At 42.2% G+C, this 19,255-nt stretch overlaps 2 protein-coding genes across 2 annotated transcripts; one reads left to right on the top strand and one right to left on the bottom strand.

Annotated features, from left to right (window-relative positions):
• Positions 1 to 333: 333 nt before the first annotated feature.
• On the bottom strand, positions 334 to 7,935 carry LOC132865778 (serine/threonine-protein kinase pim-2-like). The gene is made up of 8 exons (XM_060898288.1): positions 7,911 to 7,935; positions 6,479 to 6,661; positions 6,210 to 6,307; positions 4,262 to 4,312; positions 1,522 to 1,900; positions 1,247 to 1,423; positions 583 to 703; positions 334 to 422 (listed from the first exon to the last, which is right to left on the bottom strand). The coding sequence occupies exons 1-7, from the start codon at positions 7,933 to 7,935 to the stop codon at positions 603 to 605; spliced, it is 1,014 nt and encodes a 337-aa protein (XP_060754271.1). The 3' UTR covers positions 334 to 422; positions 583 to 602.
• Positions 7,936 to 10,754: 2,819 nt separating this feature from the next.
• lipt1 (lipoyltransferase 1) lies at positions 10,755 to 12,177 on the top strand. The gene has a single exon (XM_060899529.1). The coding sequence runs from the start codon at positions 11,031 to 11,033 to the stop codon at positions 12,150 to 12,152; it is 1,122 nt and encodes a 373-aa protein (XP_060755512.1). The 5' UTR covers positions 10,755 to 11,030; the 3' UTR covers positions 12,153 to 12,177.
• The last annotated feature ends 7,078 nt before the right edge of the window (positions 12,178 to 19,255 follow it).

Below are 19,255 nucleotides of genomic sequence, written 5' to 3'. Positions count from 1 at the left end.
CGGGGTACACCCTGGACAAGTCACTAGGTCATCACAGGGCTGACACATAGACACAGACAACCATTCACACTCACATTCACACCTACGGTCAATTTAGAGTCACCAGTTAACCTAACCTGCATGTCTTTGGACTGTGGGGGAAACCGGAGCACCCGGAGGAAACCCACGCGGACACGGGGAGAACATGCAAACTCCACACAGAAAGGCCCTCGCCGGCCCTGGGGCTCGAACCCAGGACCTTCTTGCTGTGAGGCGACAGCGCTAACCACTACACCACCGTGCCGCCCCAAGGTGTTTATACATAACATTATTCAAGTGTCTTTACCTGTTCATGATTTATGACTTTGTTGGAATGTTTTTCAGCCCAAGTGAAGGTACTGTTGAGGAGATTCTCACTGACCCTGGTGACCCCTGGCTGAAATCTGTCGAATCAAAAGAGACATATTGTCATTTAAATATCATAAATATTGACTTGTATAGTTATTCAATTATTTGCATTTAATATTGTTAGTGTAGCAGTTTTTGAAGAACTCAGTATTCAGTACAATCCATGTGCACTAGATAAAGTGATTTAATACTCACTTAGCTCACGATATTTTGGTCTATTCTGGTCTGTTGAACCAGCTGTGTGTGATGACCTCTTCTAAGTTTGCTCGTCTTTCTGGATCCTGTTCCAGACATCGTGTTATCAGACTGCAGGAATCTGTGTGTGCAGTAATGTCAATGTTAAAACAGAAGATGAGTAACTAAAAACATTTAGTAATCTCATTCTCATCTAATCATCTCTAGCCGCTTTATCCTGTTCTACAGGGTCGCAGGCAAGCTGGAGCCTATCCCAGCTGACTACGGGCGAAAGGCGGGGTACACCCTGGACAAGTCGCCAGGTCATCACAGGGCTGACACATAGACACAGACAACCATTCACACTCACATTCACACCTACGGTCAATTTAGAGTCACCAGTTAACCTAACCTGCATGTCTTTGGACTGTGGGGGAAACCGGAGCACCCGGAGGAAACCCACGCGGACACGGGGAGAACATGCAAACTCCGCACAGAAAGGCCCTCGCCGGCCACGGGGCTCGAACCCGGACCTTCTTGCTGTGAGGCAACTGCGCTAACCACTACACTACCGTGCCGCCCACATTTAGTAATTTCTAAACAATTAATAATTCGAGCTATTTTGCTATGGACGTTTTACAGCTTTGTGTACAGATATGAATACAAAGCTTCTGTATTTTCTCACCTTCAGACAGCTCATCAGGAAGGTTCAGCTCGCCTTTAATAATCTCCAAGTAGTTATTAAAAGGTTCTTCTCCACATAACAGACTGTACAGGAGCACACCCAGACCCCAGACTGTGGCAGGTTCCGCCTCGTACTGATGTGCAGTAAAATATTCAGGTGGGCTGAAAATTATAGTCCCTGAATGAAAGACAGAGAAAGAGTATCATCAGTAAGCTCACAGAAATGAGCCACCACTGAATTCCAGTCAAATCTATTCATCTCCGAGGTGCAGTTACCTGAATATTCCGTGTAGGGCGTGTCCTTAAGCAGATCACCACAGCCGAAATCAATCAGCTTCACTTCAAGGGTCTGAGGGTTTATGAGAATGTTTTCTTCCTTGATGTCTCGATGGAACACACCCCGTTCATGGCAGTGCAATACAGCCCAAATTACTTTCTCCATGATGATTTTTACCTGATGTTCAGATAAGCTGTTGTGTAGACATCTGCAGTACCAGTAGAGATCAACACAGGGTTCAGGTCTCTCCAGAACCAAGACGAAGTATGAGGGCGTCTCGAACCATTCTACCATCTCTATCACATATGGACAGTGAGGCGGCTTACACACGAGCTCCATTAGTGCCACCTCAAGAGGGCGTCTCTGTGTGTCACCGGGCTAAAAACAGAGTGGACATGGTTAGTACTGGATTGGACAGAAATGCATGTGAATGCATTTTGATCAAGCTGATCAAAATGCAACTGAAATCATTTTAAAAAAGTCATAACAGCCATCCAGTGGTGAGTTGAATAAAACTGTGTTAAATAAGGTAGATACAACCCCAATTCCAAAAAAGTTGGGATGCTGTGTAAACTGGAAATAAAAACAGAATGTGAGAATTTGCAAATCATGGAAACCCTATATTTCATTGAAAATAGTACAAACACAACATATCTAATGATGAAATTGAGAAATGTTATTGCTTTTTTTTTTAAAAATATATGCTCATTTTGGGCGGCACGGTGGTGTAGTGGTTAGCGCTGTCGCCTCACAGCAAGAAGGTCCTGGGTTCGAGCCCCGGGGCCGGCGAGGGCCCTTCTGTGTGGAGTTTGCATGTTCTCCCCGTGTCCGCGTGGGTTTCCTCCGGGTGCTCCGGTTTACCCCACAGTCCAAAGACATGCAGGTTAGGTTAACTGGTGACTCTAAATTGACCGTAGGTGTGAGTGTGAATGGTTGTCTGTGTCTATGTGTCAGCCCTGTGATGACCTGGCGACTTGTCCAGGGTGTACCCCGCCTTTCGCCCGTAGTCAGCTGGGATAGGCTCCAGCTTGCCTGCGACCCTGTAGAAGGATAAAGCGGCTAGAGATAATGAGATGAGATGAGATGCTCATTTTGAATTTGATGTCAGCATCACACTTCAAAAAAGTTGGGATGGGGAAGGTTTACCACTATGTTGCATCACCTCTACTTTTAACGACACTCTGTAAACTTTTGGGAACTAAGGAGACAAATTGCTGTAATTCTGAAAGAGAAATGTTGTCCCATTCCTGCCTGATATACATTTTCATTTGCTCAACAGTTCGTGGCCTCCTTTGTCATATTTTGCACTTCATAATGCACAGGCAGGCCAGTTTAGCACCCAGACTCTTTTACTATGGAGCCATGCAGTTTTAATATGTGCAGAAAAATATTTGGCATTGTCCTGTTGAAAGAAGGAAGGCCTTCCCTGAAAAAAGATTTTGTCCAGATGGCAGCATATTGCTCTGAAACGTGCATATATCATTCAGCATTAATGATGCCTTCCCAAATGTGCAAGCTACCCATGCCATGTGCACTAATGCACCCTCATACCATCACAGATGTTGGCTTTTGAACTGTGCACTGATAACAAGCCGGATGGTCCCTTTCCTCTTTAGCTTGGAGGACGTGGTGTCCATGATTTCTAAAAAGAATTTCTACTTTTGATTTGTCAGACCTCGAGACAGCTTCCCACTTCACCTCAGTCCATCGTAAAGGAACTCGGGCCCAGAGAAGGTGGTGGTGTTTCTGGATATTGTTTATATCTGGTTTTAACTTGCATTTGTGGATGCAGTAATGAACTGTTTTCACAGACGATGGTTTTCTGAAGTGTTCCTGAGCCCATACACTGATTTCCACTACAGACACATGTCTGCTTTTAATGCAGTGTCTCCTGAGGGCCTGAAGATCACAGGCATCCAATGTCAGTTTCCAGCCTTGTCTCTGGCATACAGAGATTTCCCCAGATTCTCTGAACCTTTTAGTGATGTTATGTACCACAGATGATGTGATCCCTAAATTCTTTGCAGTTTTACATTGAGGAATGTTATTCTTATACTGTTGCACTGTTTGCCAACACAGTCTTTCACAGAGCGGTGAACCCCTCCCCATCTTTACTTCTGAGAGACTCTGCCTCTCTGGGATGCTCTTTTTATACTCAATCATGTTACTGACCTGTTGCCAATTAACCAAATTAGGTTTTTTTGATTGTTTTTTTAGCACGACACAACTCTTTCAGAATTTTGTTGCCCTTGTCCCAACTTTTCTGAAACATGTTGCCGACATCAAATTCAAAATGAGCATATATTTTTCAAAAAACAATAACATTTCTCAGTTTCAACGTGTGATATGTTGTCTTTGTACTATTTTCAGTGAAATATAGGGTTTCCATGATTTGCCAATCTTTACATTCTGTTTTTATTTATGTTTTACACAATGTCCCAACTTTTTTGGACTTGAGGTTGTAAATGCTTAAATGATAAAATAAGAAAACAAATCCACATCACCCTGAAATAAAATGCCAGATTATCATGTTATATTTCACATTTTAATATGCTTGCATTTTGATTAGCTCATTTATTTATTTATTTATTTATTTATTTACTTCATATGCATTTCTAGCAAATCTTTGTTCAGCAACGATTTTTTACATCAAGCTTTGTCACTTTCACCCTTCATATGTTTTGGTTTAGAAAGCGTTTTTCATCTGGAAAATCATAAAAGTAAAGTAAGTTCACTTACAAGAGTGATCAATTGTGCATCATCGAGCTTTTGTTCAATTTTAATGGCCACCTGCAAAACAGAAACAGATCATGAGCTACATTGCTATTATCTAACCTTAGTACAGTTTTCACGTGTAGCCTGATGACAAGCAATCCAACTTCTGCCTGTACAAACTATACAAAATACATTATAGGGCTTGATATAATACCCAGAAAATATTACCCAGAAAATGTATTGCCTTTTTGTGGATGGTATCTGCTTTAATTGTTTCTTCATTTCTACAAGACGATAACCATACACAGCTACAGTGGTGCTTGAAAGTTTGTGAACCCTTTAGAATTTTCTGCATAAATATGACCTAAAACATCATCAGATTTTCACACAAGTCCTAAAAGGAGATAAAGAGAATCCAGTTAAACAAATGAGACAAAAATATTATACTTGGTCATTTATTTATTGAGGAAAATGATCCAATATTACATATCTGTGAGTGGAAAAAGTATGTGAACCTTTGCTTTCAGTATCTGGTGTGAGCCCCTTGTGCAGCAATAACTGCAACTAAACGTTTGCGGTAACTGTTGATCAGTCCTGCACACCGGCTTGGAGGAATTTTAGCCCATTCCTCCGTACAGAACAGCTTCAACTCTGGGATGTTGGTGGGTTTCCTCACATGAACTGCTCGCTTCAGGTCCTTCCACAACATTTCGATTGGATTAAGGTCAGGACTTTGACTTGGCCATTCCAAAACATTAACTTTATTCTTCTTTAACCATTCTTTGGTAGAACGACTTGTGTGGTTAGGGTCGTTGTCTTGCTGCATGACCCACCTTCTCTTGAGATTCAGTTCATGGACAGATGTCCTGACATTTTCCTTTAGAATTCGCTGGTATAATTCAGGATTCATTGTTCCATCAATGATGACAAGCCGTCCTGGCCCAGATGCAGCAAAACAGGCCCAAACCATGATACTAACACCACCATGTTTCACAGATGGGATAAGGTTCTTATGCTGGAATGCAATGTTTTCCTTTCTCCAAACATAACGCTTCTCATTTAAACCAAAAAGTTATATTTTGGTCTCATTCATCCATAAAACATTTTTCCAATATCCTTCTGGCTTGTCCACATGATCTTTAGCAAACTGCAGACGAGCAGCAACGTTCTTTTTGGAGAGCAGTGGCTTTCTCCTTGCAACCCTGCCATGCGCACCATTGTTGTTCAGTGTTCTCCTGATGGTGGACTCATGAACATGAACATTAACCAATGTGAGAGAGGCCTTCAGTTGCTTAGAAGTTACCCTGGGGTCCTTTGTGACCTCGCCGACTATTCCACGCCTTGCTCTTGGAGTGATCTTTGTTGGTTGACCACTCCTGGGGAGGGTAACAATGGTCTTGAATTTTCTCCATTTGTACACAATCTGTCTGACTGTGGATTGGAGGAGTCCAAACTCTTTAGAGATGGTTTTGTAGCCTTTTCCAGCCTGATGAGCATCAACAATGCTTTTTCTGAGGTCCTCAGAAATCTCCTTTGTTCGTGCCATGATACACTTCCACAAACATGTGTTGTGAAGATCAGACTTTGATAGATCCCTGTTCTTTAAATAAAATAGGGTGCTCACTCACACCTGATTGTCATCCCATTTATTGGAAACACCTGACTCTAATAAATTCCTCAATAAATAAATGACCAAGTATAATATTTTTGTCTCATTTGTTTAACTGGATTCTCTTTATCTACTTTTAGGACTTGTGTGAAAATCTGATGATGTTTTAGGTCATATTTATGCAGAAATATAGAAAATTCTAAAGGGTTCGCAAACTTTCAAGCACCACTGTCTATATAGTCAAAAAATGTCATCTTTATGATAAAAACAGGCAAAGTTTGATACATGATTGTATCATTGGTATCTCACTAATATTTAATGGTGTAAGGATGTTGTATTGTGTTCAATAGAGGTAATATTCACCTTTCTCCCATCTAATTTCCGAACACCTGCAAAGATGTCACCAAAGGCCCCTTTTCCCAAAGGTCCTCCCATCGTGTAGTATACAGGCAACTTTGCTGATTTAAAAAAATATATATTTTTTCAGACAGTGTAAATCACATGTTCTCATTTTTATCAGAGATCCACAGCTGTGATATCTCCACAGGTAACAGCTATTATACTGTAAGTACAAAATGTTAGGAATATAAAAGGTATGACTTTGGACAGACTGAGTCGAAAAGGGTTGATTCTTTTAATAGTTTGTGTTCCCTTCTCTTCTGTCTCTGTTCTCCTCCTTTTTCCTGGCCTCTCCTCAGTTCGAGGCTCAAGTTCTTCCTGAGAAACATCCATACTTTTTCTTTCCAGAGGCTTCTCCTTGCTTTTTCTCAAACAGCACGACGCCGCTACACAGGTATTAGGGAAGAGTGGGTCTGCTGAAGAAAAATATTTGAGAAATGATTGGGGCTAGCTGATGATAATATCGAAGAAGCCTTTATTAATAATAATAATAATAATAATAATAATAATAATAATAATCCATCCATTATCTGTAGCCGCTTATCCTGTTCTACAGGGTCGCAGGCAAGCTGGAGCCTATCCCAGCTGACTACGGGCGAGAGGCAGGGTACACCCTGGACAAGTCACCAAGTTATCACAGGGCTGACACATAGACACAGACAACCATTCACACCTACGGTCAATTTAGAGCCACTAATTAGCCTAACCTGCATGTCTTTGGACTGTGGAGGAAACCAGAGCACCCGGAGGAAACCCACAGGAAGAACATGCAAACTCCGCACAGAAAGGCCCTGTCGGCCGCTGGGCTCGAACCCAGAATCTTCTTGCTGTGAAGCAACAGTGCTAACCACTACACCACCGTGCCGCCTAATAACAATAATTATTATTATCCACCCATTATCTGTAGCCGCTTATCCTGTTCTACAGGGTCGCAGGCAAGCTGGAGCCTATCCCAGCTGACTACGGGCGAGAGGCAGGGTACACCCTGGACAAGTCACCAAGTTATCACAGGGCTGACACATAGACACAGACAACCATTCACACCTACGGTCAATTTAGAGCCACTAATTAGCCTAACCTGCATGTCTTTGGACTGTGGAGGAAACCAGAGCACCCGGAGGAAACCCACAGGAAGAACATGCAAACTCCGCACAGAAAGGCCCTGTCGGCCGCTGGGCTCGAACCCAGAATCTTCTTGCTGTGAAGCAACAGTGCTAACCACTACACCACCGTGCCGCCTAATAACAATAATTATTATTATCCACCCATTATCTGTAGCCGCTTATCCTGTTCTACAGGGTCGCAGGCAAGCTGGAGCCTATCCCAGCTGACTACGGGCGAGAGGCGGGGTACACCCTGGACAAGTCACCAAGTTATCACAGGGCTGACACATAGACACAGACAACCATTCACACCTACGGTCAATTTAGAGTCACCAATTAGCCTAACCTGCATGTCTTTGGACTATGGGGGAAACCGGAGCACCCGGAGGAAACCCACATAGAGAACAAGCAAACAGAAAGGCCCTCGTCGGCCACTGGGTTCAAACCCAGGACCTTCTTGCTGTGAAGCGACAGGACTAACCACTACACCACCATGTCGCATAATAATAATAATAATAATAATAATAATAATAATGATTGATTGAAAAGTGTGTAAACTTACTGTTTGCTGGATGATTGCAATCCATCATGCTTCATTTGTAGCAGAAGTCAAAACCCCAAAGAAACTTCAAACGTTATATACTGTTTATAATTCCTTGAGTCAGTATTGACCACTGAGGTGCCCAGATATGAGGTCATAATAGACATATAACAGACCACCCATTCTGTTGCTATAGATACCTGTGTGGTGTTTAAAAAAGTGTGTGTGTGTGTGTGTGTGTGTGTGTGTGTTTGAGATAGATAGATAGATAGATAGATAGATAGATAGATAGATAGATAGATAGATAGAATAAACTGAAAATCATAAAAAAAAATCAAACGAATAAAATATAACTCTTCTGTTACATCTGGAACCTTTCCTAGGTCCTTTAACTTAAGAGTGTTATTATTATTATTATTATTATTATTATTATTGATGAACAGTGGTTTCAGGCTATTGGTTATTTTGGAGTGATTGAAAGGCGAGCCAACCAATCACAGTGAAGCTGCGCATGAAGCTCAGAACTTGTGCTATTTATGAAAATTTTTGTTTATGTGTTCGCTTTTTGTAAAAGGGACTGAAATTTTGAGAGAGAGAGAGAGAGAGAGAGAGAGAGAGAGAATAAGTCTTTTCCACTCCTGAAATAAAATAAATACTCCTCTGTCTGCTGTTAAACACAGTAATAGAGTTAAGAATATTGATCAGAACACTCGCTCGCCCTCTACTGGTCAACCTGTAGAACAGGTGAAATTTATTCAGACAGGAATACAGGCTCAATACAAGTTTATTGGATGTACATTTACTACATTTCTACTACAAAAATACATCACACAACCTTAACTTCACTTAATACATAATAATGAGTTAATTGATACGACCTATATTATTGTGTTAAGATGTTTTTCTGTATCACTTTCCTGCTTTCCCCCCGCCGTTTGTTTTTCTGTTCTTCTGGTGCAGGAGAGGTGAGCAGGAGCAGAACCAGTAGAGATAAGGTTGTTGGCCTTTTGGGAAGTTCACATGAGAGAAGTCAAGTTAAAGCATGCTCAGTGTTATGGATGCTTTGGGATTTTTTTTTTTTTTGGGTGAGGTGGGTGGTGTAGTGGTTAGCACTGTTGCCTCACAGCAAGGAGGGCCTGGGTTCAAACCCAGCGGCCGACGAGGGCCTTTCTGTATGGAGTTTGCATGTTCTCCGGGTGCTCTGTTTCCCCCAAAGACATGTAGGTTAGGCTAATTGGTGGCTCTAAATTGATGGTGAATGGTTGTCTGTGTCTATGTATCAGCCCTGTGATGACCTGGTGACTTGTCCAGGGTGTACCCTGCATCTCTCCCATAGTCAGCTGGGATAGGCTCCAGCTTGCCTGTGACCCTGTAGGACAGGATAAGTAGCTATGGATGGATGGATGTTTTTCTGTAAACTGTGGGTGGTAAAAGAGAGCAACTGTGGAGTTTGCTTGCTTTTCAAGCAAGTCCAGTTGCTCTCTTTTACCACCCACAGTTTACTATGACCTGGATGACTGAGAATCTTCACAGACATGTTTTTCTGTATCACTTTCCTGCTTTTTTTCCCCCCTGTTTGTTTTTCTGTTCTTCTGGTGCAGGAGAGGTGAGCAATAGCAGAACCAGTAGAGATAAGATTGTTGGCCTTTTGGGATGTTCACATAAGAGAAGTCAAGTTCAGGCATTCTCAGTGTTATGGATGCTTTAGGATTTTTTAATTTTGGTGGGGTGGGCGGCACGGTGGTGTAGTGGTTAGCACTGTCGCTTCACAGCAAGAAGGTCCTAGGTTCGAGCCCAGCAGCCAGCGAGGGCCTTTCCGTGCGGAGTTTGCATGTTGTCCGTGTGGGTTTCCTCCGGGTGCTCTGGTTTCCCCCACAGTCCAAAGACATGCAGGTTAGGCTAATTGGTGACTCTAAATTGACCGTAGGTGTGAATGGTTGTCTGTGTCCATGTGTCAGCCCTGTGATGTCCTGGCGACTTGTCCAGGGTGTACCCCACCTTTCGCCCGTAGTCAGCTGGGATAGGCTCCAGCTTGCCTGCGACCCTGTAGGACAGGATAAGCGGCCCACAGAAAGGCCCTCGTCGGCCACTGGGCTCGAACCCAGGACCTTGTTGCTGTGAGGCGACAGTGCTAACCACTACACCACCGTGCCACCCACCCACAACATGCAAACTCCACAGTCGGCTGCAAGATTCAAACCTAGAACCTTCTTGCTGTGAGGTGACAGTGTTACCCAGTGACCCACTGTGCTCCCCAGGACTGACTTTATGAACTGAAATAGAATGTTCCTTTCACGTTATGAAATGGTTCACAAATAAAATGTAAACCAAATGCTAACGTTAAGGAAATCTTTCATTTTTTCACGGTAAGCTAAAAATATAATTTTGTAGAAAACCAATTGTTAAATTTACAAATACAAATTAACAAAAATTTGGGGTGTTTTTTTCCCCCTGATGACAGAAACTTTTACTTTTTTAATGCGCCATGCTTAAATTTTGAAGACTTTTAAACAAACCGGAAGAACGTCCCTTGACACCGGATGTAAAAACTTTGACTCCGCCCCCGTGAGCGGATAAACTCTGGTAGGAATGTATGTATCCTTAGACAATGAATTAATAAAGATAAAACACGTTTCATGTCAATCTGTGGAACGTGTAACGAAGACTTTCAGTCAAGAAAAAAAACATTAGAAATGATTCTGAGGACTTTATCGCTAAAATTTTGAAGATTTTTAAACAAACCGGATGAACGGCCCTTGACACCGGATGTAAAAACTTTGACTCCGCCCCCGTGAGCGGATAAACGCTTGTAGGAATGTGTGTATCCTTAGACAATGAATTAATAAAGATAAAACATGTTTCATGTCAACCTGTGGAACGTGTAACGAAGACTTTCAGTCAAGAAAAAACAGAAATGACTCTGAAGACTTTATCACTAAAATTTTGAAGATTTTTAAACAAACGTCCCTTGACACCGGATGTAAAAACTTTGAGGCTCCGCCCCCGTGAGTGGATAAACTCCTGCATGAATGTGTGTATCCTCAGACAATGAATTAATAGTGAATTTGTAAATATAAACACGTTTCATGTCAATCTGTGGAACATGTAACGAAGACTTTCAGTCAAGAAAAACAATTAGAAATGATTCTGAGGACTTTATCACTAGTGTTTGTCAGAACACGTGACTTCAACCGGCTCATGCGACACGAGAGCACTTTAAACTGGTGTTTTGATAATGGGGGACTCATCCTCAAGTCTTCATCCACGGATATTTTCCAGAACCTGGCTTTAGAGGACTGGATCCATGATCATGTCGACCTGCAGAGCCGGAGAATCTTGTTTTTATGGAGAAATGGCCCGGCTGTGGTGATCGGGCGGCACCAGAACCCGTGGCAGGAGTGTAACCTGGAGCTGCTGAGGCGGACCGGAATCCCGGTGGCGAGACGGCGGAGCGGCGGAGGAACCGTGTACCACGATCTGGGCAACATAAATATGACGTTCTTCACTTCGAAGAAGAAATATGACCGCCTGACTAACCTCGGGGTCGTCACCGGGGCACTGAAGGCGCTCAGACCGAATTTGGATGTCTGTGCGACAGAGAGATTTGATATCATCCTGAACGGATGTTATAAGATCTCGGGGACTGCAGCCAAGCTGGGCAGGACGGCTGCTTATCATCACTGCACCCTGCTGTGTTCTGCAGATCGCTCTGTCCTCTCATCAGTCCTGAAAAGTTCCTGCACTGGCCTGAAAAGCAACGCCACCCCCAGTGTGCCTTCCCTTGTTACAAATCTCTCAGACCACGACCCCACTCTGAACCCCGAGTCCCTCATGGACGCCATTGCGTCTCGTTATAATAAAGAGTTTGACCTTGACTGTCCTGTCCTCACGGTGGACCCAGGATCCGAAGTGCTAATGCCTGGAATACACAAGATGACCTCTGATCTGAAAAACTGGGACTGGGTTTATGGCAAGACTCCAAAATTCAGCGTTTGCACATCCTTTATGGTGGAGAACATCATCAGCATTGGACTGGAGATGGACATTAAGAATGGGGTTGTAGAGACGTGTGTTATGGATGTACCCCATGATTGGCTGCCTGCAGACTTTGTGAAAGAGTTCTGCTCCAGTTTGACAGGCGTCCGGTTCTGTCCGAATGAGTTCGCTGTGGCTGTAGGTGCTTTCCTGAGAACTGCCTCATCCTCTCCGCAGCATGCCCAAAAAACACTAAGGCTTTGTGAAAACCTTGTATCAATAATGTAAATAAAGGATTTAAGTTGTCTGTGAAGGTCCGTGTCCAAGCACCTGATGCGTTCGTGCATTCTCACTTATTTGTCTTGTGAGCCAAACAGCATGAAGTGACTTTCACAGCTTCAAACTTCAAACCAACACCGTCCGCTTGTAATTCAAATATCCAAGACAGATGTTCATAATCAAGCCATAGGTACATTAATTAATTAATAGGCTACATAAACAAATACAATACACACGTGATCCTGTATAATCCAATAGTCTTGTTGAATTGAGTACAAAAGTTTGCACCCCCCCTTCATGTCCAGGTGGAATATCGACCTCTCTTCTATAATTTATCCACAAAACATTTATTTAACATTGAAAACCTACAATTACAATAATTGTGTTTTCGGTATCAGTAATTAGAGCGCTCACAATTTTGACATGCTTGAGTTGATTTATTTAAATGTACTTCATTAAATTGGGAAGTCAGTGGGATCAGGAAACGGCTATTATTAGATCTAAGCCGAAGGATATAAAAACGGGTCACATTTCAGATGTATCTTTATCAACAGTGGAAACCATCATTCATAAATAGGAATAAATACAACAAAACGTGGAAGAGAGGTTCATTAAAATCCTTGCGGACACGTGGGATAAAATATCGTCTGATAAGCTGGCAAATTAACTAAAGATAATGTTTTATTCTTATTTCAGATTTATTTAATGCGTTTATTTAATTTAACATTTATTTAATAATTTTATTTTCGTCTATGTATAAATTATTACTTAATTTTTTTATTTTAATTATTTAGTTATGTATTTATTTAATTAACAAATTCAATTAGTTATTTATCTTTAGATAGGGGGCGGTACGGTGGTGTAGTGGTTAGCGCTGTCACCTCACAGCAAGAAGGTCCAGGTTCGAGCCCCGTGGCCGGCGAGGGCCTTTCTGTGCGGAGTTTGCATGTTCTCCCCGTGTCCGCGTGGGTTTCCTCCGGGTGCTCCGGTTTCCCCCACAGTCCAAAGACATGCAGGTTAGGTTAACTGGTGACTCTAAATTGAGCGTAGGTGTGAATGTGAGTGTGAATGGTTGTCTGTGTCTATGTGTCAGCCCTGTGATGACCTGGCGACTTGTCCAGGGTGTACCCCGCCTTTCACCCGTAGTCAGCTGGGATAGGCTCCAGCTTGCCTGCGACCCTGTAGAACAGGATAAAGCGGCTAGAGATAATGAGATGAGATGAGATGACGTATCGTCAAATGTCTAACGCATCCCACTACCTGTATCTGGCAAAATGTGTCTGTTTCGGTGTGTCATGAAACAGCGACATCTGTTGGATTACAGAAATAACAACAGGCGAATTAAAGTCCAACAAAACCCCAAAATTAAAGTGCATATCACGGGTAAATTCAGGAGCAAGATCAATGTAATTCTCCTATTTTATATTAAACTTTGGTCAAATATCTGTCACATTCTGCATTCTCTGCAATTTTTTTTACCTTGCGCAATACCAGAAAAATTCAATTGAAATCAAGCCATTTGAGGCAAATTGGTCCGCCTCTGAAAAAACTTGGCATTTGGATTTCCCGGGAAACATTGATTTTCGTGACGTCACGTGCGGGACGCCTCCCTCTGAATCCTACGTCAGCGCTGGTTTGTTTATGAGAAAACGACCTGGTGATTTTCTGCACATTTCTTCAACGTTATCGCGTAATTATTAAAATGGTTAACAGATGTATCGTAGGAGGGTGTAGCAACACCAATCTTGATGGGATTAGTACTCATCGTTTTCCAAAAGACTGGCCAATGAGAGAGAAATGGGAGCGCTTGGTCTACACAGGCTGTGCACTGAAACCATGCAAAGCTCGCGCAGCCTGCTGGTGCTTCCGCAGGTGACGTCACGAATCTGGCTCCAGACTCCCTTGGGATTTTTCCAGACGCGTTTTGTTATTTTATTTTTTTCTGCTGTAGACAGATGGCCTTGTGCAAAATTACCCTTCTGGATGAGTGTGTAAAGGGACATACTTTCATATAAAAAAAAACGAAATTGGTCCAGAATATGCACTTTAAATTCTGCTTGCTGATGAGGGCAAGTGCCCTGATGTTCCATCTGCACATTTAAATTAAAAATAAAACTTAATAGCAACAATTTATCCATTTTGAAAGTTATGATATTGCTAAAAGTAGGCTTACCTGGCTGCAACCATTATTATCTCTAGCCGCTTTATCCTGTTCTACAGGGTCGCAGGCAAGCTGGAGCCTATCCCAGCTGACTACGGGCGAAAGGCGGGGTACACCCTGGACAAGTCGCCAGGTCATCACAGGGCTGACACATAGACACAGACAACCATTCACACTCACATTCACACCTACGGTCAATTTAGAGTCACCAGTTAACCTAACCTGCATGTCTTTGGACTGTGGGGGAAACCGGAGCACCCGGAGGAAACCCACGCGGACACGGGAAGAACATGCAAACTCCGCACAGAAAGGCCCTCGCCGGCCACGGGGCTCGAACCCGGACCTTCTTGCTGTGAGGCGACAGCGCTAACCACTACACCACCGTGCCGCCCTGGCTGCAACCATTTGCACTGAAATTGGATATCCGCCAGCGGCGTTACTGGTTCACTCGTTGTCATCGCTGCCAAACCCAATCCAGACGAAACGTGTTTGGTTGACTTGGCAGTTATTTTACACTTTACTGTACTGCTGGAACTATGGTTAACCCTAATGGTCATTGTGATATGTGTTTATTTCTGCAATATAAAAAAAAATACAGGCCATTCTGTGACTGGGAAGTTATTTAATTTGAGGTGATTCCCTCGCAAATAATGTGCATGAAATCACTCGGTTCACACAGTCAAGCAGACAGGAAGTCCATCCTTGCATCCAAAATCGCTCACTCATTCACTACTCCCTATATAGGGAATTACTGTATAGAGGACTATATCGTGAGCTCATTGGCAAATGAAAAAAACCCTTTCGGTCACTACTCCATCACACTGTTATTTACGTCATTACTGTCGCACAATTAAAACGTGCCAGATCAGTCGGCTGGTGGGTTTTCAAAATAATAAATACATGCGTGTATTTTTGTGATAAATCCATATTATACTGAGCGTATAATTTCCCACATTAATCAATACAAAGTAGCTGCATCTTTCAGTTCTTTTAAATCAAGGCTGAATACTTTCTTCTTTGCCGCTGCCTTTTATTAAATCAAATTTGAGACTTTTAATTTGATTCCTTTCAGCGTGACCGCAATGCATGATGGGATATATTGCTTTGGTTAGTGACCATCGTTGTAGACTACTTTTCGTGATGCATTGTGGGATACTTTGAGTGCACTATATAGGGTGTAAATAATCCTCACTAAGGTTTCGGACAGCACCACAAAATGGCGTCCTCACTATACAGTACCGTATATAGTGAGTAGGGAGCGATTTTGGACACAGGGCGTGTGCGCATCCGCAGACTTACCTTCTTCTTTTGGGTTTTACAGCAGCTGGCATCCAGTGTTGCATTACTGCCATCTACAGATTTACCTTAAAAAAAGGTAAACCTGGTTTACCTTATTTTTTATCTAGCCTTTTTATTGCACTTGTCTGTTGGAATGCTTTTTGTATTTTATGTATTTTATTCTTGCTGCTTGACCATGTCCCGCTTTTAGTTCATTTTATTATTTAATTTTAATCTTTTAGTTTGACACTGTACAGCACTTTGGCCAGTTCTCGCTGTTTTTAAATGTGCTATATAAATTAAACTTACTTCCTTACTTACCTTGACCGTGCACTGACAGTTCCATCATTCTGTCGCTAAACGAACAGCTGATCACACCGAGGTGCTCGCTGACCGCCGATATTTATTAGTTTGGTCCTGTGTTTCCTTTCCTTCTCAACATAACGTCTTTTCTCCTCGCTTTCCGTTACTGTAGTCAGTCTTTTTTTTTTTTTAACTCAAATTTTATTAATTTTTGGCAAAAAAAAAACAAAGACAAAACAACACAACATTACAGAACATATTACAGGGTGCTGTAGTCAGTCTTTCATGTTTTATTCACACACTCACATCCTCCATTTTTTCTCTCCTGTTTCAAAATTGTATCCCACAATGCCTTGTGCAAACGGGGAAAGCCCACCACGTGATGCATGATGTAGTATCTTGAATTGGGTCATGGTGAAGCAGGAAAAAATTGCGGAGAATTTAGGGCCATGTGGCACTAAATTCATTAATTGTTCTATTTAATAAAACCTAAAAAAAATTGGAAGTCTGTGATTTGAATTCAGTAGCTTTCGGTCCACTAAACAAAAATAATTGGGTGTCAGGGAAAAAAATGTTATGACCTGCACTTGAAAAATCTGAAAGGGAGTCTACCTTTAAATCTTACTCGGCTTGATAATGCATACACGGTACTGACACAGATACTCGTAAACGATCCTGTTGCCATAGCAACGTGATTCTTGCCAAAATGATTGTGTTTCTCAGTGAATAAAAACAAACAAAAGCATGTTACATAAAAATATAAGGAACATTTTTAATTTTTTGAAAAACAAAACAAAGACACTGAGAGTGGCCGGCGACTGAGTGTATAGGCAGCAAAAGGCTCCCAAAGGCTGGGTGAGTGTGTGTGTGTGTGTGTGTGTTCACTGCTTCAATGATCGGGCTCATTTTTACACCCAAATGCTTGACACTCGGGTATCTTTAGGATTGCTTACAAGAATCTAGAAAGTGTGTCCACTCCATACGGTATGTAGCGTGTAAGTGACATCACAGTCTCAGTGGTTAGCAGTGTCGCCTCACAGCAAGAAGATTTCGGGTTCGGACCTCACGGCTGACAAGGGGCCTTTGTGTCTGGAGTCTGCATGTTCTCCCCGTGTCTGTGTGGGTTTCATCTGGGTGCTCCGGTTTCCTCCCACAGTCCAAAGGCATGCGGTTAGGCTAAACAGCTACTCTAAATTGATCAAGGTTGGAGAGGGATGGGCTCTGCCAAGTTTAATGCCCTAGACACACCAGTGATGGACTAAAAGGTCATCAGTGAAGAAGAGAGTAAGATGGCAGTGCCCAGGAATATTGGTTTTCTTTTAAAATAAAGTCTGTACACAGTATACCGGTACAAATATGAACAAGTGAACACAAACATGTCTTGTATGGATATGATCTGTCAGTATGAAGGAGTTTGCTTTACGGTTTTGTTAATCTTTAACACAGTTTTATGTTCTTTTTTTTGTATTTTATTTATACAAGAACACAACAGTACAATACAATACAACCTCTCATAGAGGAAAAAACATAAGCATATTTCACAGATGGGGCGGCATGGTGGTGTAGTGGTTAGCGCTGTCGCCTCACAGCAAGAAGGTCCGGGTTCGAGCCCCGTGGCCGGCGAGGGCCTTTCTGTGTGGAGTTTGCATGTTCTCCCCGTGTCCGCGTGGGTTTCCTCCGGGTGCTCCGGTTTCCCCCACAATCCAAAGACATGCAGGTTAGGTTAACTGGTGACTCTAAATTGACCGTAGGTGTGAATGTGAGTGTGAATGGTTGTTTGTGTCTATGTGTCAGCCCTGTGATGACCTGGCGACTTGTCCAGGGTGTACCCCGCCTCTCACCCATAGTCAGCTGGGATAGGCTCCAGCTTGCCTGCGACCCTGTAGAACAGGATAAAGCAGCTAGAGATAATGAGATGAGATGAGACTTAGAAATCTGATGAGAAATACTTCCAGCCACCTTCCAGTCTTTTAAACTAAGTAATACAGAATAGTACAATTTGAATTCGTTCATAAAACAGGAAAATGAGGGTTTGTTTCCTCTCCATTTGCTACAATGGATGTGATATTTGGCTAAAAGTAAGACTATATCAACAATATTGGAGTTAGATGGGCTTAAATTATCCATATAAAATAAAATGTGAGTGATACTTAATGAAGGAATATTACGTTTAAGAGAGAACCAGTTTCTGATATTCAACCAAAAAAGTTGAGTCCAATGGCATGAAAAGAATAAATGCTCCAGGGTTTCGTCATCAGAATTACAAAAGGTGCACAAATCAACGACAAATTTAAATCTTCTCTTAAGAAAATGGGCTACTGGATATATATTATTGATTATTTTAAAGTGAGTCTCTTTGACTTTAGGTGGAATCGGCCACTTTATGAATTTTGAATGAGCGTTTGTCATAATGGATTGATTGTCTATATTAGGCACGTTCTTGAAAAAAGCTCTGCTATCTTCTTCTTCTTTTGGCTGCTCCCGATTAGGGGTCGCCACAGCGGATCTTTCGTCTCCATTGCTCCGTCTTCCGCATCCTTCTCTACCACTTTCATGTCCTCTCTCACCACATCCATGTATCTCCTCTTTGGCCTTCCTTGTTTTCGTGTGCCTGGCAGCTCCATCCTCAACATTCTCCTTCCAACATGCTCTGCATCTCTTCTCAGGATGTGCCCATACCATCTCAGTCTCATCTCTCTTAGCTTAATTCCCAAGCTCTCCACATGTGCTGTCCCTCTGATGTGCTCGTTCCTTATCCTGTCCAACCTCCCATCGCAAACCTTAACATCCTCAACTCCGCCACCTCCAACTTTGCCTCCTGTCTCTTCGTTAAGGGTACGGTCTCCAATCCATACGTCACAGCTGATGTATGGATTGGAAACATGCAGATTGAAAAGAAAAAAGCTCTGCTATAATCAAGGTAAATCTTTTGTTTCATAGCATCATAGTTTGTTGTTGCACTTACCATCTATTAAATTGTAGTCATTCACTTTTAAAGCTGGTAATGATGTAGTCGCTTCAGAGTATAAAAGGGTATTTCTGATTAACTGAACCAGAGATAAAGGGATCACTCTGCAAACCTTACTGAAATCCCTATAGGAACACCACATATCATACTGTATTTCTCAACAAAAGCTGAGAAACATAAAAACTACCATTACAGTCGAATAAATCTTCACAAACATAACACCTTTTTAATACCAATCCTTTCTAAATATTGATTTGTTACCAATTGTGATTACTCTGTTATTCCAGAGAGTAGACCCATGAGGAGAGAAATTATGGTTGAATATCAATTTTCAGAAAAGAAGGATTTGTCTGTGAAAGATTGATAATTTAACTGGAATCTTATTTCTCAAAATCACATTTC

Source organism: Neoarius graeffei, chromosome 18 (assembly GCF_027579695.1).
Source record: "Neoarius graeffei isolate fNeoGra1 chromosome 18, fNeoGra1.pri, whole genome shotgun sequence".
In the NCBI taxonomy this organism is placed as follows: Eukaryota; Metazoa; Chordata; class Actinopteri; order Siluriformes; family Ariidae; genus Neoarius; species Neoarius graeffei.
Note: the sequence above shows the minus strand (reverse complement) of the source record. Positions and strands in the feature narration are given on the sequence as shown.